This window comes from Mycteria americana, chromosome 18 (assembly GCF_035582795.1).
Source record: "Mycteria americana isolate JAX WOST 10 ecotype Jacksonville Zoo and Gardens chromosome 18, USCA_MyAme_1.0, whole genome shotgun sequence".
Classification (NCBI taxonomy): Eukaryota; Metazoa; Chordata; class Aves; order Ciconiiformes; family Ciconiidae; genus Mycteria; species Mycteria americana.
In genome coordinates, this window is record NC_134382.1 from 8,123,366 (window position 1) to 8,145,482 (window position 22,117).

Here is a 22,117-nt window from a genome sequence, read left to right on the forward strand (position 1 = left end):
AAAATCAGCCCCAACCTGAACTGGTTACGTTAATAGCTAGGTCAGTTATTCTGGGACACCATGGCCTCAGCAACAAAGGCATAAGATCATTGCCCTCGCTGGCAGCCCATCTTTCCTATCTCATATTTCAGGATAAAGGGAGCTAAAACGTTTCCACTGTTAAGAATGCGAGATCACAAAGCATAGCCTAGCAGCTCTCCTAGACGTCTCAAACTTTCCAGAGAGCCGTAAGGAAGGAGGCATTTCCAACTCTTATGGCCTGACCTATCTATTCTCAGGACTACCTGGGAGCCTAGAGGCTATTTTAAATCAGAACTGCTTGCCACAGAGGAAATAAAAATACTATCCCCTTTCTAAGCCTGGAGATAAGAGGTCATCTAAGTAGTAACAAAGAAACACATTTTTTCCCCCCAAACATCAAACAAACAGTAGAATTACATGACTAACCAGCAGATGCAACTCCTCCACTCCACGGAGATCCAATACCTACTCATCAACACTATTATTATAAATGCCTTCCTATCCCTTCACCACTGGTTATTTATTAGGGGAATACTGAGTCCTAGAAGCTCTGCAGGAAATTAGCTGTCCTGCAGGAAATTTGGCACACCTGAATCCCTAATGTCACGGCCTTTTAGTCTTCCTTGATACCAGCCTAACCTGAGCATTAAATAAAGTTGCTGAGTGAGAATCAGCTCTGTAACTAATGAGAGTTTGATGCTTTCTTTCCATAGACGTGAGCCAGGACACAAAGCAATAAAGACTCAAGGTCTTCTTGGTACTTAGTTCTATTTTTACAGGGTCACCAGCTCCCTAACTTTCCGTGGAACCTTAAGAGATTGAGCTCTTTGGAGTCTGCTGTTAGGGCTCTCTCCATCACAGCAGTTACAATGCCAAAGTATGTGGTATTAATTTCTAAATACCGTATAGCATTAATGCCTATATAGGGCTAATTTTACTCTGTTTTTTTTTTACTACAGTCACCAATTCAGAATGGTTTTCAAATTACCCTTGAGTTTTCCTAGAAGACTAAGCATTTAACTAACATTCTGCTGCTCACTTCTATTTGCAGGCTTCTCTCAGAGAAGAGGCTTGGAAAGGGTCTCTCTTTCTGTTTGATTTCGTCATTGTCCTCCGGACTGATTTATAACCTGCACCTATTTATAACAAGAATTTCATATGACAAACTAATCATTTTGCTTGACGGTTAATAGCCCGCCATTCAAGGAGAGTTTACATGTGCCGGGCTCTCTTCTATCGAGTGAGGAAAGGCAGGCAATCTGCTGCTAATCCAACATAAATACCCCTGGAGTCAGGCTGGAGTGTGGCATCGAAATCATTTACAAAACATGAAATTTGAATAGAACTTAAAACCTCATAACCTGTCAGCTCCCAGCCAGGGAAAATATTTGCAGGGTGCCTGCAACTGGAATCTCAGTGCCTGGAAGATTGCTTTTATTTGTCTGAAGCAGTTAGCAGAGAGAGCAAGGGTGCAAACTGGACAGCCCTGGCATTATGGAGGTAGCTTTGCTCAGCTCCTAACTCTAACGCAGCCTGTCCAAGGGCTGCTTCAAGGCCCTGTGTGAATTAAACAGAAAGAATTCACTGCAGATTCCACGCGTGAAGGGCTGGTCCAGCACTGCACTGTGCCCTTCTGAGCCAGCTAGCACGGTGGTAAACATAGGAGTAGTGAAAAGTAGCGGGATCAGGACAACCCAGCAATCTTCTGTCAATATAGCTCACAGGACAGCATTTATAGTGGCCATGCCAGCAGAAACACACCTGAAAGGCAATTCTGGAGTTAAGCCCTGAACTAGACCAAATACCTATACTCTGGGATGAATCGCTAGCATTTTCGCCAGGTTTTCCACCAGCCTCGGCGGGCTCTCCGTCAGGCTGATACACCACAGTTATCAGCACGTTTTGCGAGGGCACCCAACATAGAAGGAGCTAAAAAACCTGCTAGCGACACTACCCAGCCTAGGCCTTTGAGACAAGGGCAGAGGCATGTTCCAGAAGCACGAGGCTATGGTATTTACCATCTTGCTAAGGAAATAACTTCAGCTTGAAGCTGGAAATTTACAGCTGGACTCTGTTTAGAATAAGGAATTATGAGTGAAGATAATCATTTTTATAGAGGTTTAAAATAGCAGCCCATGCTCATCCTAGGATGGTTTGGTTTATTATTCCTGAAATATAAGCGAAGCAGCAAAGCAGTCTGTTTATATCGCAGCCTGTTTACACCGCAGCCTGTGTAAGAGGGAAGTGTCACAACCAGAGCCACGCAGTACACACCAGTGAGAATATTGAGCTCAGAGAGTCGTATGGGAGCGGAGCGTCAAATTCTGTGTCAGTATCTTAGAAGCAAGAAGCTCTCAGCCGGGAAGAATCCACGTGAGAGATCTCAAAACCCCGGACAGTGAACGCATCTCCCTCATCGGAGAGAGATCTGCACAGAGCGTTAACCCTAACGAAACCACGCTGATTTGCATTAGTTTTGTCTGAATCTGAACTGTACACACAGCAAAAAGCTTGATGTAGATTGCTGCAAAGATTGAGTGAGGCCTTTGCAGAGGAAGGGGCTGGGAGGAAGACGGATGAGCATGGTGAAGACGGCAAAGTTTTAGTAAATATTAACCGATCCGTGTGAGCTGTCAGAATAACCTTTTTGAAAGTGTTCTTGAACTAGCATACAGGACCTGGACAAAGTTATGACTGCAAGTAGGAGTTACTAATGTTTGAAACTTTTTGAAGGTGATTCTGTGGCAAATGTTTCTGTGAAGAACTCAGAGATGAAGGTAAGCAATAAACTTGTTCCAGTAAGAAGAGACGTACTTTTCCTCAGCCCCGGTTGCCCTGAGACCCTAAACTTCTTAGAAATTTTAAAGAAAAGAAAATGCAGCAACTGTTTGTGTTTCCTGTTCTCCAAGGACCTCAATAGCGAGGTGCCCCCGCCGTATCCTCCCGCCTCAGCTCGTACAGATGGTGCGCTGAGCATGCCAGAAGGACCCAGAAAAACACCCCGGCCATTTAATTTGTGCCTCTTTTAGACTTCTCCCCTTGCATGCCACAAATAGCCATTGCCACTGGGTGGGATTAACACACTTGGCCATTAAACCATAGGCTCAAGCACATGGGTTTTATTATGTTATAAACAACTTCTTCATCCCGAACTCAGTCCTCCTGAGTTCTTAAATTTTCTTGGACTATAAATTTTATGACTACAGAGGAGCATTGAAACTCTGCTTCGCACACCATTAATCTCCTCGCTCTCCAAACAGCACGGAAGCCTTGCAGAGTATTTGTCTCGGCCCCAGCCCAGCCAGGAGGCTCGTGTCCATATTAGTCATGAGTTTTGTACACTTGCACCTCAACACTGGAGGCCCAGTCTCAGCTTGCTTCTTGGCTGCTTCAACCCATTCTGTCCCATCTTGCTGCTGGACAGACAATCTCCTGCTCGCACTGACTGCTGGCTGAAGCCCCAGGCTACAAGAGAACTGCAGCCTGGGAGCATTCAGAGCTAAAAGGCTCTTTTAAAAAAAAAAAAAAAAAAAGTCTTTTGGCTAAAAGATCTTGGTGCTGCATAGGAGAGCTCCTCAGGGGCAACCCTCTATCCCGAGGATAAAAAGAGCTGATCAAAACCACACAAGCTTTCCAGTGGTGACAGTGAAGTCAGGACAAATCAAGAGACACGATGTCCGTTTCCTCTGCTGATCTGGCTTCTCTCCCCGCTGCCGAGTCCGACACAAGCTTTCTCTGCTGGCTAGAGCAGGAAGGCAACGTGGCTTCCAGACAGACACCAGAGATAGAGGTCTGCTGCTCTCTCGGACACTGTCCGCAGGCAAATCACTCCTGCTGCCGAGGGAGATTTAAGCCTTCACTGTTTAGGCTGTGTGTTCCTCAGGACTGCCTGACTACGCCTTCAGACAGCTTCCAGCACTCTGGGGAAACACCTCTCAGGACAGCACTGCTTATATAAATAAGGGAGAACAGGTATAAAGGCAGAACAATTTATCTCCTACTAGGAAGATCATGAGAGTAAACAGCAAAGAAGGGGAGGGGGGGAAAAAGTCACAAATCCCAAAACAAAGTCTGCCACACATTTTTAGTTCTACAACAAAATAAATATTTTCACTCTGATTTACCAAGAACAGCGAGACTTGGTTCAAAAAACCTATAGATAGAACAACATATGCTGAATGTCACAACGCTTTGATTATGTTGCTGTAGTCATGCACGAAACAGCCCAGTTTATTACAAATACTCACACGGTACAAAGTACAGTATAGTGATACATGCCAGGAGATAGGCCGCTTGCCCTGACTACACTTACTCCATCAAAACCCAGTGTAAACAGCCAATCTTTATTGATAGGGTTTTGTGATATTCATGTGTGTGATACGCTTTCTGAAGCTCCAGAAATGATTACTGTTGCTACTTGTTATGCCTTTCAATAGCCGGGGACTCCCCTCTGCCAGCAGAGTACCCAGTTTGTGCTTAAAAGTACATTTTCCCCAAAGTGTACTACAAAAAAATCCATAGGAATTCTGGCATGTATTGTGGAGCAAGAGTGAATATATAAACATTGATAGCTGCTATATTTTAGACAGTCACACAGGTCCAGTTAGAACAACCCCATTCCATTGACTAGAAAGTGGAATTTACCTGTGTTTACGTGTGTAACAGCACTACTTGATTATTCCCTGTACCCTCTCCTTCCTCCTCCAACAGGCATCACTTTAATATGTTCTTCACAAAGGAAAAAAATACCATCTAGTAGCCTTAAAGATCTGTCTCAAGGTAATTAAAATGGAGATGAAAAAACCAGTTTCAGTCATGCCTGTTTTACAGCAGATTTTTCCACAGCTCTTGAAATAAGACATCTTTGCATACCACCAACCTCAACAGCAGTGTTACCGGAGCTTGTAGAAACATCATACATTGATCAACCTGAACAACAGACCCAGCAACGGATGACATTTTTTCCATGCCTTCTGCTGTCCCCAGCAGTCTTTGTTTTCATTGCACAAAGATAGTGTAGTTGATCAAAAATTGCAACACTATACAAGGGATATCTTCCATTCACTGCAAACATTCAAGAACAAGTATCTGGACTCCATTCTGGGCCTCGCTACCATCTATTTATGCCACTGTTATACAACCATTTCCTTAGCTAAGTTGAATCAATAAAAGGGCCAGGTGTCTGTTGAAAGGGAAAGCTACAGAGGTACATTAAATGAGTGTGGGTTTTTTTACTCACAAGGATGTTAGCACATCTTGGGTAGCACCTGAACCCCAATGAAGTGTCAACACCCTTTTACTTTGTTAAAATGAGTTTACAGCCTGGAGCTATATGCAAAGCTGCTTTGGGGCCTCAATCTCACATGTTTACATTTGCAAACAGATTTGTAGAAATCCAGAAAACGTTCACTGGACGGTCTTTTGGATGGCCTTTGACAGCACTCTCAACCTCCAAGTAGAGCTCAGATAGATTCCCTCTGACCCTGGCCACCTGATGGGAAGAAGCCTTGCCCCATGTTTTCTTTCATTATTTCACTGCAGTTCAACAAGCACCAAACAGGTGACGTATCTGATCCGAGGCTGCTATCCTCACTGTCTTTGCCAGGCTTCTGACAACCAGTGTAATGCACCCGACACACTTACAAATGATTATATGGCACCTTGAGGATGATGATTATGTGATGCAGTCCAAAACTACATGTATATCTTACTAAAACATAAGAACACAAGTAAGGGAGAACTGGTGCCATTGGCCTTACCCTTTCATAAAAACAAAACTGCACAGGCAGCGAGGTATTCAGCTTCATCAGTAAGATCAAGGAAATACTTAGACATAAAGAACCACAATTAAAGAGTTCAGACCTTGGATTCCCATCTGTGAAGCAGGCATCGTCTGAGAATTCAACATACTTCTTATCAAATATATCCTATTCTGAACACGAGAGAGGGCCTATACCATTTACACTTGTATGAAAAAAGCAGTTTTGCTGGCAAATCCTTGTCTCCTTCCTCCACAACATATAGAATAGAGTCACTATTTTACTTCCCCTCTCAATCCTTCATTTACAGACTCAAACACCCCACAACAAATCCCAAAAGACATGCTGATTACAAGTGCTATTGTGAAATAAAGTTATAATGTAACAAATTCCAAATTTCAGTGTATTGTTCAGTGAGCATCTGGTGAAGCGCAAATTAAATATTACAGAGTTTGTTTCTGAATTATAGAAGTATATTTTTTATGATGAATGAACCGGTGTGGACCTTGAAAAGCAGTAGCCTCTGAAAGCAAGCTGAAATATCTGTGAAAGGAAAGGCTCTTTGCTTGTTTAAAAGATGCCAACAGTTACAGGAAGCAGTCTTCAAGAGTCAAAGTAAAGGTTTCTTCAGTCAAATATACACTGCAAGGCTCTAATTCATATCCTTCCCTGCTACGCTGCTGCAGATGATGTTACGCGCCCATTAACATGCCCATGAAATCTGATCCATTCTGAATGGTGATGGGAGCTCCAGCACTGTTGTCCACAAATATGGAGGTGTACTGGCCAGCCTGCAGAGAGAACAAGAGGGAGAGGAAAATATCTGACACTTCATCCCAGTGTAAAAGGAAGAAAAAAAGCATTTCAGTACTACAAACTAAGTACGGAACCCTCCTGCCCTTTTCTGTGGCTCCTGGGAACAGGATCTGACCAAACATTTTCACTGCAGCACTACAGCTTTGACTTGGTGGAAGAAATTTTCTGTAGTGAAACTGTGTTATAGGTTTATTGCTTAACTAGGTCCTTGCTGCACTAGCATCTTTTTGGGTGACTAGCCAAGTGGCCATCTGTGCTTAAGATTGCCTTCTATGAAATGGGAAATACAATTGCCGTCTTGACAATGCAAGGGGAGATTTGAGAAAGAAAAATATTTACTGTTATTTCTTAGAGGGAAGGTTACTTCCATGGCTTAAGATCAGAATGTGCAACACAAGTCTGGCTTTTGTTCCTGCCACGGATTCTCTCTAGTCACCCCAGGTAAGCCCTTTAACTTCATTAACCTTAGAAATAAGGTTAATAAAAACCTCCCCACCTCGTGGTGAGAATTCAGCCTTGCCAGTAAATAACTCCACAGCCTGCCAAGCAAACTAGTACAGTGATTCCCAGTCTGCATGGGCTTACCTGCAGCTGCAGTAAGCCATGTACATAGATAGTGAAGATTTTGCTGTTACTTTCCAGACCGGCAATGACTTCCAAAGACCTAAACAGCAGCAAGAGAAAAATAAACAGGTTAAACACCTAAGGCAGTCACAACAGTTGTATGTGGAACGACAATAGCCTCATGACCTCCCTAGGAATAGGACCTGGTGGTTCTAGTGCCCATCTGTACTAAAGAGGTGGCCTGTTGACTTGATTCTAGCAGTAACCAGCTGCCTTGAATAGAGAACAGTAGAACCTTGCCCTCACGGCGATGTCTAATGGAAGACCTACAGAGCATACAGGATTGTGAATGCAAAACTCAGCTGGAGGCAGGAACTGGGAGCCACCTTCTCTCACAGAGGCCTTTCTCAAGGTCTATCTCCCACCTTTGAACAGAGGCTAAATATGCCCTTTAGATTTATCTACATACCAGTTATCCCAGTTTGTTGACCACCACAATAGTTTATACCCTTGTTATTCTGCAAAGAGCTAGCTCTGTGCATTCTGCCGATAACAGTTAATTCCTTTTCAAAGTATGAAAGGCCTATTTCACCTTAACAATATACGTAGTCAGCCTATGCAAGAAAGAACATATTCTGCAGCTGAAAGTTGTTTGGGGAGGACATTTGGATCAGGGGTCACGTGCAAACCAAAAAAAAATGGTGCTTCAGTTAAAATTCAAGGGAGAGCTCCAGATCACCCCTCAAGCGCTGTTCTTTTCTAATGTGTTCTAACAGCCATCACATTCCTTGCAGGAGCAAGATGTAGGGCAGCTGCTCTCTGTGGCATCCTCTGTTTACAGAACTCTAACTCAGCTCCTTTGTACAGGATTCAGGGTGGAAGGAGGTGCCCGAGACATCAACAAACAGAACAACCCACGTAAGCTCAGTTCCAAAGCAATGTGAAAGCACAGAGCTCCATGCCTGGCTGGTTCTTCCAAAATCTGCCTAGCCAGTGGTAGCAGATCTAGTTGTTTTCCCAAGAAAACCAACCCCTTTCCTCCCTTTTTTCCATGAAGTGGTGGTGACAAAACCTAGCAAGTGCAAACGTGCTGTTTCCAGCCCCCTTGCAAGGAAATAATATGCATAAAGGTAGGGGCAATTTGGCCCAGAGAGAGCAAGCCACTTGGCACCACCTTGATTGAAGAGCTCAGTCTGTGTGTCATATCCTGCCAAAAGCCTAACTTGGGTGGGAACTTCCCACCATTAATCTCTTCTACTCCAACTGTCTCCTTGCCTCTGAGTTTCCATCTCTCTCAGCCGAAAGCCCTCAGGGCTCTTTCAGCTCCCTCAAATGAATGACTGTGTACGCTGACATCCCCTGGAAATTCCACAAGCACGGGTAGCAGCTCAGCCTGTGCCAGCAGAATGTCTGTCCAGACAGGTTCCCATCCCTGCACCCATCTTCCTTCCATGCCACAGACCAGTCATACTCTCACCCACCATATGAGAGAGAGATGTCTCTCATAGAGCCAGGGCTGATTCTGCTTTACTCCCACTGCTGTCCACCTCACTCAACTTAGGACAGCCTTGCAGGAGAACCAATCATAAATTGCAACCCTGGACAACTGATGAAAACTCCAAGTCAGACATAGGAGAGCTTTACCTAAACAATTAACATCTGGGTCAGTTCTGTCTAAGAAAAAAAAGGTTTTACTGTTACTGTTCTTTGGAGAACGTATCTATAAATTCTTCAGATGGCAAGTTAATCTCCAAACATCCCAATAAACCTGCCTGGGCTGTATGTGACAAAGAGGTGGTTCGCACATCCCAGCTAGAATCAGAACAGTTTTCTAGGAGCCTTCAGCTAAAAAGACTGCAATGAGGAAGACACAATAGGGAAGCTTCCTATTCAGATAACTCTTGTGCTTGAATTTACCAGAACAAGGAAGCAAGACTAAAGTCATATTGAAAGCAATCAGAGACTGACATCCATTTGTTAGTAATATCACTGTAAGGCTGACTGAATGGACAGCAAAGGAGAGAGACACAGACATAGACTGTCCTTGGAGACAGAAGTGAGCCTTCCAGAAGAAAAACACTTTGTTCTCTCTCAGATGCCTTAATCAAATCAGTTGGGAGCTTGTGGAATCATTAGGAAGAAACACTCACCACTGTCACTTTCATTTATTTTGCAAAATGGTTTAAATGGAATTTAGATTTTCTGTATGATCCTGTAACTGAAGACAATGTAGAGTGGAGATCAGGATGGAAGAACAGCTTTTCACTCTTGGAGATCTGCAGGATCAATTTCACTTTTAAATCCTCTTAGGTGGCTTCATAAATCTCACCCACTCATTCACTCAAATCTTTATTGAAATATCATCAGGTCAACACCACCAATTGGCAATATTTTTCCACATCCCAAAAGCAGGTAGAAAAAGATTCTGTGGAACTTGCAGTCTCTGTTCACGGGGAATCCAAGGGCTAGGGGCATGAGTCCTGTTCTTGATAAAATTGCTAAGGTAAGAGGAGATTGTTGTAGGCAAAAAGAAAAAAGCACCAATGCTGAAGAAAAAAAAAAAATCTGATTACTTGAATCTGATTAGTCTTTGCTATGCAGAGTGAAGGACAGGAATAGGGATCTGCACTATGCAAAGGCAGAGAGCTACTCATAAAAAGGACAGTAACATTCTGCCCTACTCATACCTGTTCCACCTCTGTGATTAAAGGCCCGGACTGTCCCAAAATCACTCATCATCAACTCGCATTCAAGATCAGGCTGAGGTCCGTTCTTAGCATGATCTACAGGAATTCTCACAAGTGCCAGAAATGAAATGCCCCATACGTTGTGCAGCTTACCAGAATATAAGGCATCCCTTCAAGGGGCAAGAAAGTATACCCGCTTCTTCTGCTGACATTGTGACTGCAGCCAGTCTGTCACTGCCTCACCTTAAGTGCTGCAATCATAAAAGACTGTTACAAAACAGTCTACAAGGCCGAGGAGGTGCCAGTTGCTCTGGTCAGCAAGCTCCTTGACTTCCCATCAGGTCAGTGGGCACACAGCTCCCTCTTACCCTGGTTACTAATGGGTACTCAGGTACCAATCAAGTCTTTTCCACAGGCCAATGAAACGTAAGAGAGGTTTACTTATTACATGAGGCTTCATGTCAAATTCACCCACCAATAAAGCCGCTAAATTGAAATGCCTGTGGAGAGGTCAGTCCTATTTGCAGCACTCTGACTCACGGAGCAGGGAAGGCAAGGGCTGAAGCAGCCAGTCCAGCAGCAAATTTATGGTTTTGTGGGTTTTAAGTTGCACCTGTAGAGTTGTTTTATGGATATATTTCAGTGGTTATTGCAAGGGTGTTGCTACAGCTGCACTGGAAGAGCTGCGGGTAGGGCAGAGCAAATCTGCACAGCCCTGTACAGGCATTTTTCCTCCCGTGACAAGGGCCGAGCCGCAAGCAGAGGCGGTGGCCACTCTGTGCAAGCAGCATTGCCCTCTGCTGGGTGCAATTCAGCCCAGCCTAGGGGCTACCCAGCCCCTTCCTCCAAGCAAAGCTTGCCAAACTCCTCCTGAGCAAGCTGGCCTTCTCTGAGACACAGGGCACCTATATGCTGCAGCTGAAAGGATGACAGAAGCACAGCAAACAAGAGCAGCCAGCAGTATGCTGATGCCATGGCCCATTGCATAAGGAGCAACACCCAAGGTTGCCAAGGCCTAACAAGAGCATTTCTTTAGCAGAATTTTGCTAACGGATCCTAGCAGAGGAAAACTGAGCACGGTTATCTGAGCAAGCTCCACAAGGCAGCTGAGCGCTGTCAGAAGGTATCATATACCTGTATACAAGCCCTGCACTTTCTGCCTCAGGACCTATTCACCTCTATTTTCCACCTATTCATTCTCCTCATCACTCCAACACTTCCATGGCAACATGAGTGAGATGCTGTGAGCCATTCAGGATGCAGCTGGAATTATAAAAATTGAGCTAACAACCTCTGGCACAAAATTAAAGTGTTTCTCTCACTCTGTATGTTTATGATGATAGCTGAGCATTCAGCACCTTTGGCTACATCCAGTTTCAGCCGACTCCATTCACAATTCTCTCAACATATGCAATATTTAGAGTAATTAGCACTGAAAGGTTAAAAATCAGAATAAAAAACCACAAAAAACCTAAGGGCCAGATGGAATCACTCTCTTCGGAAAAGTTCTACAAGCATTTATCACGTAAAATTCACTGCTGGTGAACCTGATTTCCACAGTTGGTTGAAACATTGGCCCATCTGAGAAAAATAATCGCCAAGACAGCATTGCAGTAACTCACGTGTATCGGTGGCACAGAGATTCAATGCAGATCAACACTCGGACATTATCTCTGGCTCGGAGTTGGACTTTACTCTTCAACTCACTGTGGTCTGGGGAAAGCAGTGGAAGAAATATAAGCAGTTTCACAACATAGCAAACCACCAGTTGGTGGTGTGTGGCTTAACAGAGACACCAGTAACCTTGTGACTTCTGTATCGGGTTTGCGTGGCAAGGTTTTGGTAGTTGGGGGGCTACAGGGGTGGCTTCTGTGAGAAGCTGCTAGAAGCTTCCCCTGTGTCCAATAGAGTCAATGCCAGCCGGCTCCAAGAGGAGATGCTGCTGGTCAAGGCCAAGCCCATCAGCAACGGTGGTAGCACCTCTGTGATAACATATTTAAGAAGGGGGAAAAAAACCCCGTGCAACAGCAACTGCAGCCGGAGAGAGGAGGGAGAATATGTGAGAGGAACAACTCTGCAGACACCAAGGTCAGTGAGGGAGGGGCAGGAGGTGCTCCAGGCGCTGGAGCAGAGATTCCCCTGCAGCCCGTGGTGAAGACCACGGTGAGGCAGGCTGTCCCCCTGCAGCCCGTGGAGGTTACTGGTGGAGCAGATATCCACCTGCAGCCCACAGAGGACCCCATGCTAGAAGAGGTGGATGCCTGAAAGAGGCTGTGGCCCCATGGGAAGCCTGTGCTGGAGTAGGCTCCTGGCAGGACCTGTGGGGAGAGGAGCCCACGCTGGAGCAGGTTTGCTGGGAGGACTTGTGACCCTGTGGGGAGCCATGCTGGAGCAGTCTGTTCCTGAAGGACTGCACCCTGTGGAAGGGACCCACGCTGGAGGAGTTCGTGAAGAACTGTAGCCCACGGGAAGGACTCACGTTGGAGAAGTTCGTGGAGAACTGTCTCCAGTTGGAGAGACCCCACGCTGGAGCAAGAGAAGAGTGTGAGGAGTCCTCCCCCTGAAGAGGAAGGAGCGGCAGAAACAACATGTGATGAGCTGACCGTAACCCCCATTCCTCATCCCCCTGCGCTGATGTGGGGGAGGAGGTAGAGAAAATTGTGAGTAAAGTTAAGCCCAGGAAGAAGGGAGGGGTTGGGGGAAGGTGTTTTAAGATTTTGGTTTTATTTCTCATTATCCTACTCTGATTTGATTGGCAATAAATTAAATTAATTTTTCCCCAAGTTGAGTCTGGTTTGCCCATGATGGTAATTGGTGAGTGACCTCTCCCTGTCCTTATCTCAACCCACGAGCCTTTTGTTATATTTTCTCTCCCCTGTCCAGCTGAGGAGGAGGAGTGATAGAGCAGCTTTGGTGGGCACCTGGTGTCCAGCCAGGGTCAACCCACCACAACTTCTTAGGAAAGCACCCTTCTGGTGTTGGATTATAAAATACTTCACCACTGAATGATTAAAACCATTGAACAAATGCACTGGTGACAAAACACAGTCAAAACTGCCTCGATGCAGTTCTACATCATGATGTTCATTTCTTCTCAAGTCTTTTATGGAAGCAATCACTTCCGCACATGAATATATTTGGTCCCTAAACTCATCCTCCATAAGGAGTGTTGATTTGTTTGGTTTGTATGGAGCAGCCTGCTGTGGCTATCAGTCTGTGAAAGCACCCAGCTCTAAGGACAGGGGTTTGGGTCATGGTACCAAAGGGCGAGCTCACTGCAAAGGGCTGCCATTGCACATGCTTCAAATCAAACAGGACCCAGAGAGTTCTCCAGGACTCCTTCCTGCACCTCTCAAGCAGTACAGAAAAGGTTTCTGTGGATGACACTCACCAATGTGGACATTGGCTGAAAACTGGTAGATGCCAGACACAGGTGCTGTGAAACGTCCTGTTGCCAGATTTAATCCTGTCCCCCGGAGAAAAGCTCCTTTGGCTAGAGGCTGCAAGATAAGAAAAGCAGACGTTGAACAAGTCCCCAGCACTCTCAACAACCGCCTCTTCCCATGACAAAGAACGAGCTTACCTGCATGAGAACAAAGCTGAAAAAATTTGCAAGGCTACTGCCTTATCTCCCCAGAACACACCTTCCAGATGGGCGCTCTCTCAGCATTTAATGTCCACAAAAGGCAAAACGATCAGTACAAGACATGAAGACACCCTTTGTGCTCACTGCCGAACTCTTCTAACTCATCTTGACTCAGACTGTGCTTACTGCATCCCTATGTTCTGCTGGTCCTAGTGGCCTCTAGCCTCCACTGATGCTCCGATACACAAGATCTCCAATTATTTGAGTCAAGAGGCCCCTACTACTCCCAAAGACTTCCTAGATGGGGCCAAGCAGTGTCCCCAGGCTTAAAAACCTGGAACCTTACACACTGTTTTTGTGATACAAGTACAGAGGAAACACTTATATGGGTCTCCAGAGGTTTTCTACTCACTTTAGGTCTGAGTCAGATGGCTTTGATACTGTTAAAGAACAACTGCTTGGATTCTTACAGATTCCATATTTAGTTTCATTTTGTTCTAGCCTTGGATTCTACAGACTAGGCAAAACCCTAGTAAAATAGCATGCAGCTTCTCCTCATGTCAAAGAAGCAGTCTTAAGTCAAACTCGCAGCAGATTATCTGACTCAGACTAAAATAAACTCTGCGAGAAATGTTTATTGTTTGTTTTGGCCTGCCTCATATGAATTTGGCTAGAGCTGGGGAGAAGCAAGAGTGGCTTCAATGGGCCAAGAAAGCACATTAGTCAGACTCTGCTTCCACCACAAGGGCATTCCGTGCAATATGAACGCATTCCCATGAATGCTGTCTTGAGAGATGTGCCCCGCATTGGTCTTATGGGACAGAAGAGCTGTTCAAATCTGACTCTGTAAAGGCACGCACACTGCTACATCCCTAAAACATGCACAAATGCATAACCGAGCGATCACAACAACCCAGCGTTTGGGTATGCTTTCCAATACTAGATGGCAAAAGGGGCCTGAGACATGGTGACCAAATTTGTAGCAGTGTTGCCACAGGTGCTATTACACTAAAAAAAAGTAGTGGAACACCTTTGTTCAAGTACCAGAAGGAAGTTAATTGCCTCCCCATTCTGGTTCATCACAGCCAGAAATTGCCAGCTTTCACAGTACAGTGTAGGAATAATTTATTTAGCTTTCTCTTTGAAAGGAAGTAAGGCTGCAAATATTTGGGTCTGGTGGTGTTTGTGTAGAGAGTTACTACATGGTAGAAGGAGTGAAATGACTAGCCTGCCTTTATTCAGCAAATCCCAGGCAAGGCTCTCAAAAAAGTAATTCCCAGTCCTTATTTACCAAGATCTAGCTGTAGTCTAAAATTTCACAGACCTTTACTAGAAATGTTTTATGTATGCATATGGTGGTGAAAATATATCCATGTGCAACAGAAGTGGCATTTCGCATAAGATTACATATGTATAATGGGAAACAGTAATAATGAACTGCAGAACAACTACGTTTCATACAATGATTTCTAAGTCTCTATATTTATCAATGTGCACTGATGTGTGCCTATGGGCACATATATACACACAAAAGGAACTCTATTTTCTTTATGTATATACACACACAGACAATATAACAGCTCATCTAACAACAAAGACTATGGAAGGAGATTGATCCTGTTCTTATGCTATCACTACACCATCATTTTTGAAAATGCTATTTTTGATTTACCTCACTGAAAGAGCAGATCCAAGCTCTGTATGTGCAAAACTGTACTGCATAGTTAATTCATTCCTTTCTTGTTACAGCTATTAGCAGAATCAGCAACATAATTCCAAAACCACTGGCTGAACATGGAAGGCAATTTTAGGCACCAGTAAATTATCACTGATAAAACATTCCTGTTTCTTCATGCCCTCTGTGGCTTTGTTATTCTTTTGCTCATAGAAATAGACAATGCAGGGAGAGGTTCTCTGGGCAAAATATTCCATTAAACCCCATGCCAATGAGAGCTCCCTGCTGCATTTGCTGCCTCACAGCAGCATACTCACCTAGCTGCTTCAAACACTGCAGGGATTTATATCTGAGAAAATATTTGCACACAGTTATTTTAATTAGCAGACCAAAAGCAAACAAACAAGTTAGTGTCCAGCCATTCTGTACAAACCAAGGTCAGCTTCTCTTCCTCAGTTCATCTCCTATACCCACGTCTCCCTCGTACACTCCATAGTTTACTTCTGGGTGGAAAATAGGAACCATGCACAGAGAACTGAGATGTGAACTGCCAGTTTAGCTTTTCAGTGATAAACACTGTGGAAAGCAATGCATCGACTTATCTGTTATTAAAGAAAAAGATAACCCAGCCTGCACAGCAACCACAACGCACAGGGGATGCACCAATCTCCTGAAGCAGCAATAAAATTTAGCTGCCAAAGGCAGACATTTAGCTTGACCTCAAGGCACTAGAGACACCAGGACTCCTTCTGGGATCTTTCACCATGAAAAGCACGTGGGCCACCTTAGTCTTAAATGCTCTGATTCCAGTATGTTCCTGGGCCCCAGGTAAATCCCACTTCCATGGCCTGTCAGAGGCTGCAGTTACTTCAATTCTTGCTGTGTAACGTACCTTTCTGAAAGTTTTTGCAAGAGGCAATCGTTAGAAACCTCAAAGCCTGAGATACAGGAGGAAGAGGTGTGGGGAAAGGAGTATCATGTGTTTTATTCCAGATACGAAGGAAATGGTGAGACCAAGAGGAAGAGAAGGAGGGAATGTTCTTGGAGGAAATTTAGCATGGAAGGATGAGAAAACCATCATGCTCTCTCAATACTCAAGGTCAGAGTGACTTAGACACCATACTCAAATGGCAGACTATAGAAGTAATAGGCCGTTTCTCAGCATAGGTTCTTTCCACTACCTCAAAATGCTTTGAGTAAGGTCCAAATCCAGGAATTAGAGTCAATCCCTATTATCTCACTGAGAAGTATCAAACTGTTGGCTTCTTCACACTATTAAACGGACAGAACAGAGGGAGGGGAATTCTCACTCTCTCTCCCCCTTGGACTGTTTAAAGACAAAGTTTTCATATTTATAAGAGCATCCACTGTCTTCCTCCCTGCTAAATTCCCCTATATCAGAGCACAAGCTAAAACCAGACACTTCTTGTCCCAAAGCTGAAATGAAAGGCTGGCATCCAGAGGCCTGCCAGCCCTCCCACATCAGCTTCAGAGCCAGAAGCAATTAGAAAGAAGCTAGGCATATGATAACAAAGCATGGGAAGCATCAGCCTACGCACTGATTGCTGAGATGTCTTTATTCACATTTTCCCTCCTAATTAATGAGGCAGCAGATCTCTCTAGCCCTGCCCACACTTCAAGTACAATCTTGCCTCTGTGCCAGCACCCACAGTGCTGTCAAACCAGGCTTCCACAAGTGTATTTGGGTAAGATCCAGGAAAGCACCCTATTTAGAACATAACCACTGCCTCTAGTCCCGCAGCTATGAAAAGTCCTAGCAGCAAAACTGCTCCATAGGAAAGGATCTGCTGGATGGGATTCTTCAGAAATGGGACTCAAGTGCGGCTGGGAAGAAAGCTCAGCACCTTACCACACGGACAGTGTCAGCAAACCCTGCTGATGGAAAGCCACATTCCCTGTTCATACTCTTCAAACTCTTCTTGTCACATTACAAAAGCAACCATGTATCTGAAGGCCTTCTGCTATTAGACAGTCTTCGTGACTCCAAAGTCTAAAATAAGTCTCCTCAATTACCAAGTAACTATTTGTTTTTAGCTATTACTTTGCTTAACATTTATACTTCAAATACAGATCCTATTTGCAACTGGTTCAGAAATGGTTAGTAGAAGTTTAAATATCAAATTCAGCAGCTTGCTTGAACCATACTTAAAATGACCTACGGCATCCCATGATGGTGTGCTTGTCATTATAACATGACTATAGTGAAATTATATAGGTAACATTTATTAGTCTTCTATGAAACATTATGTAAAGAATTTGAGCATCAGGACTGGCCCATCTCACAAAATGATGGCTCTCGTTTGGGCTCACAAACCTATAACCAATGGCTTCTGTCTGCCTCTGACATTTTGCTACATCTGAACGTTATTCTGGAATTAAACAGGGTGTGCACTGAAAAAAAGAACAGATCCTTCAGACTAATGCCAAACATGGACAAGTCTTTCTCCATCATTAACTGAAATAAAAAGACTGACTGTTGTTTGGACCTGTGAGACAGCCCTCTCTTGCACAGACCTGTTAGAACTTCAGCAAGAACTGTAACAAGATTCACCTGGCTGCAAGAGAGGAAGCAAGTCTGCCTCTTGGGTTTGTCAGGAAGGAGAGGACTCAAAGCTAAATGTCCATCTTACTGCAGTTGAGCGTCAGTGCTGAAATCACCATATGAGACCCTACTTCTGTCAATCACAAAAAAGGTAGTGCTATATTCACAGCATCCAAGCCCGAAATGAGCTTCTGATATTATTCTGACCTTTTAGGAAACACCTTTATCTACAGAGCCACCTAGCAGCTTTGCAGACTAGGGGAACTACAGCTGATCTACGCACAATGGCTGTTGTGGAGTTGCACAGGTTCAGTCTGTAATCGCTTCTCACCGACTGGAAGTTCTGAAGTTCTACCAGGGTCTTCTTATCTACAATGACTTGTCCTTTTAGCTTGCAATGGAATGCCTCCTCTACACGTCTGTGGGGTGAAACTTCCTCCAAGGGGAGCAGGAGTGGAGGCAGCTGGCTAGGATGGGCTGAAATAGCCAGGGATGCTCGACGCTCAATGGCTTCTGAGGAGAAAAGAAAAAGTATAGGAAAATAAAGGCTTCGTTTAAGAGCCTGGTCTATGAAGCCATTAGTTGTGCGATTAGACTTCTGCACTCAACTCTTCAACTAAGCAGCACTGAGGAAACATTTTTTCAAATTTTTGATTGCCAGATAGGGGAATGCTTTAAGGTAAACATTTGCAAAGCCAGTTCTTTATTACCATGGTGCTTACCAAAAGAAGCAGATCACAGAAGCACAAAGCTCTTACAGTCTTTACCTTTTAATATCTCCTTAAACTCCTGCAAAAGGACTTCCCGGGTGACTTCAGCACCAGGTGCTCCTGGAGGTCCCTGGGGGCCAGGAGGTCCTGGGGGCCCAACAAGGCCACGCTAAGGAAGTAACCAAAGAAAAACATGTGAATTAGAACTAGGCAATTGCACTGACAGACCAAAAATTCTCTCAGCCATGAGACAGTTCTACAGGGCTGTCAGCCATGTAAGCAGTCCCCTCCACTATCAGTTCAACTACAGGCCTGATGCAGTAAATCTTAAACTGACTCTCCAGCCAGCTGTGAATTCCAGCACTTGGAATTTACTCACATCTTTATGTGGGAAGATAAACTTTGCTCAGGTAAACACTAACTGGTTCTTCAAGTACATATATACAGTGTGAAGCACAACAGGCACAAGACTAAGTTTGCCGCTTCTGTATCTTCTCGTATGACCAAAGTAACACACTAGCTTTTAAGCTTCTTATTCTGCCTGTTCGCTAACTAGAATAGCCATCTAGCCACACTTTACGTTATTAACATATATTGCTCAGACATAATGATCACATACATGAATGTCTGGTGCGACAGTAGAACTCTCGGGGAAAAAAAATGAAAGCGTTTATTCAAAACACCTGTAAAGGTTAGCCACACACACATTAGAGCTTTAAACTAGTAGCATGAACATGCAACAGTGTTATCAATGCTATTTTGATGTATATTGTTCCTAGGGAGTTCCCATTTCCTCAACTAAACTGCAGTAAACCTGAATGGAAGCACTCCTGCCTATCGGCTCACTGAGAAATAAAAGGAAATCATTAAAAGCATCCAAGATTGTCTAAGCAGCAGATTAAAAGTGCACACATGATCAAACATCACTCAGCAGATGATCAGTAATTCATTAATTTGAAATGTTACTTGTCCACATCTTGATCAATATATCCTTTGAGATACCTGGACTTATCTAGTGGAAGAAAATAAATGTTAGTTTTATTTCTACTGAGCAGAAAGAAACCAAAAAAGGCTCAGTCCAAGAAACAGCTGGTTTAAACAAAAATGAACGTTGACAGTGGAATTCACATACCTTATCTTACAAACCATATAGCGCTTACTGTCTCAAACTTCTCCAAAATACTTTGAGAAATTAAACACAAACAAATGCAAACGCAGCAATCTCTGGGGTGGGAAGGCAAAAGCTGGAGCATACAAAACACCTTGCATATCAGCAGTAGAAAGGGAAGCCATGGTGCACATTTATTAGCTGATGGCAATCTAGCAATAACCTACTAATTTCTTGTCTTTCCCTTTGCATCTCCTTTTAGAGGTATTGCCATCATCTGGGCGGTGAACAAAGGAGATCCAGGTCCGCCGTGGATCTGTGATTCGAGGATCTGGAGATTCTAGGATCTAAAGAGAAACAAGAACAAAGACTGATATCACTGTATCTCTTTGGCCACTACATGGATTTAGAGAATGCAAAGTTTCCAGACCAAACTGTCATCTGCTGCCTAAACCACATCCTTGATCCAAACATATTGCATTTGGGAGAACATTGAAGGTGGGATAAAATCGGATTTTACACTTCTGTAACAAGCAATTCAGTCTGGATTATCCAGTACCATGCCACTTTTTGTCTTCATTTACAGGAGCATTGCAAATGCAGGATAGTACATCAACCTGAGTTCTGGACACAGTGTATGAAAGACAACAGCCTTTCAAAGAGTCCCATTAGAGTGGGATCTTTTTTCTTCATAAGTTACAGGCTAAGCCTGCCAGCAGAAGTGTCCCAAAAGCCAGAAGATGCTGCCCTTAAAACATCAAAATGCCTTCTCATAACTTAATATGCTATCACCTGCAGGGCCTCCCAGCTCCCTTTGCTTAAGAAATCAGTAAGAACCAAGAGCTGGGAGCCAGTGTACCTCAGAGACCTTTCTCAAGCTGCTGAGACTCTCAAGCCCTCTGACAGTCCTAATAACATGCCACAGAAAACCTGCCCAGATGCCAGAGGTTGTTAGCCATTGGCACGTGACATTTATCAGTGGGATCTATCAAGCAATACAGGGAGATTAAAACATACAGAAAACCTTGAAATGCTCCACAACTTTCAAATCACAGGCTGCAGAGTGACAAATGTGCACACAGAAAAAGACAATTCACAATGACAAACAAAGTCCATGTCTGATCACAGAAAAGATGTCCATTGGCAAATTTGACTACCTTGCCCATTCCTATGTTCTGCAAGTATATTGTAGCCGTAGAGGAATTATCTAGAGAAGCTTTGACATTACAGTGCCTACTTCTGGATCCCTTCTAAACAAAGTCTGGACAGAAGAGAGGACCTGTCTCTATGAATTTGAGTCCACTTCTTATTGGACTCCCTGGTTCCCATTACTCACCTCCCAGAGACAACCAGAAATAAGTGATCAAATAGCCATACCTGTTGTTTTTATCCTAGGCTGGGAATGAACTTTAAATTAAAAAAAGGCACCAGAAATCAGTGGTTACAAACACCCTGCCAAGCTCTTGTCAAGAGCAATTAACTGTTGACTATGGAGGTTCCAATCTGTTGACACATCAGCCTCCCAAACATCCATCACAGTGAGGATAAAAGCACAAGCCCTCCCAAAGTTTCATGAACCATGCTTAAGTATTCAGAGCCAGTAATGAAAAAGCCAGAGAGGAAAAACTGCAATGAACACTTAAAATATTTTAAACAAACAAATAAAAACCCCACCCTATGCCTATTGTAAACTTTTGGAATTCATTCAAGAAACCTGTTTTTTCTTCTCCTCATGAAACAGAACAGGTACAGATCAGAATTCCAGCAGGAAAGCAATGCAAGGCAGTAGTGGGTTGAATGACATTTGAAATGATTCCTAGACCGTTACAAGTTTAGGTAAATCAATATTGATCTATCACCATTCAGGAGGAAGAAAACAAGATGGGTGTGGAAAAAGCATAGAAGCAAAGTCAGTCAACAGTGCACTTTTCAGATGTAAAAGTGTTTGCCCCTGGGTATTAAGCTCCTACTAGTCTGACAGCACTAGACAGTTCTGCCACAGCTCCGACGCTACAGCTCTACCCTCAGTGGCCTTAACAGTAACAGTGACCTTGCAAGGTGCTTCCAATGCAGCCAAGTTAGCAAACACATCTACGTTTGCTCATTACCTGTCTCACTTGGCTCCCTAAAGCACTTGCCACTTCTCAGAGAACCATATTGAATTTTAATAACATTTCTAGTACCACTTATAAGCATAGATTCCCTTTCATCAAATAGTCTGCAGAAGCATGTAGAAAACAATTAACCTTTAGAATGCAGGTCGAGCTGAGGTCCCAATAACTGCAGTATTATGTCACTGTCTAAGAGCAACAGGAATTGGACAGAAGATTGCAAATTTTAGCTAGAAATATCAGGGCAAGCCCATTTTGAGGGGAAAAGACCACAGTCCGTGTGATCTGCTATGAAAAATCCATGCAGCATAAATTGTTTCAAAATTAAATCTTAGAAGTCTGCTGGAGTTCCAGCTTGAGGTTATAAGGAATGTCAGTGCTTCTAAGCTGATGGAGAGCCTGGAAAGCTCTCTCTCCGGCATGCATCCAGGCACATGGGTGTAGTACAAGGCACTTGTCCATAGATTTCTGAGCTGATGTGATCACAACTATTTATTTCAAACAGCTTGGGTCAACA

General features: G+C 43.9%; 1 protein-coding gene across 1 annotated transcript in view; it reads right to left on the reverse strand.

Moving 5' to 3' along the window:
• Positions 1-4,140: 4,140 nt before the first annotated feature.
• C1QTNF12 (C1q and TNF related 12) overlaps positions 4,141-22,117 on the reverse strand; it is a 33,052-nt gene continuing 15,075 nt past the window's right edge. The window contains exons 3-9 of the mRNA XM_075520159.1: positions 19,717-19,836; positions 18,439-18,550; positions 18,003-18,184; positions 13,239-13,347; positions 11,470-11,560; positions 7,182-7,260; positions 4,141-6,571 (exon numbers count right to left, since the gene is read on the reverse strand). Of these exons, the coding sequence (XP_075376274.1) occupies positions 6,473-6,571; positions 7,182-7,260; positions 11,470-11,560; positions 13,239-13,347; positions 18,003-18,184; positions 18,439-18,550; positions 19,717-19,836 (792 nt within the window). The 3' untranslated portion in view covers positions 4,141-6,472. The remainder of the gene's footprint in view (positions 6,572-7,181; positions 7,261-11,469; positions 11,561-13,238; positions 13,348-18,002; positions 18,185-18,438; positions 18,551-19,716; positions 19,837-22,117) is intronic.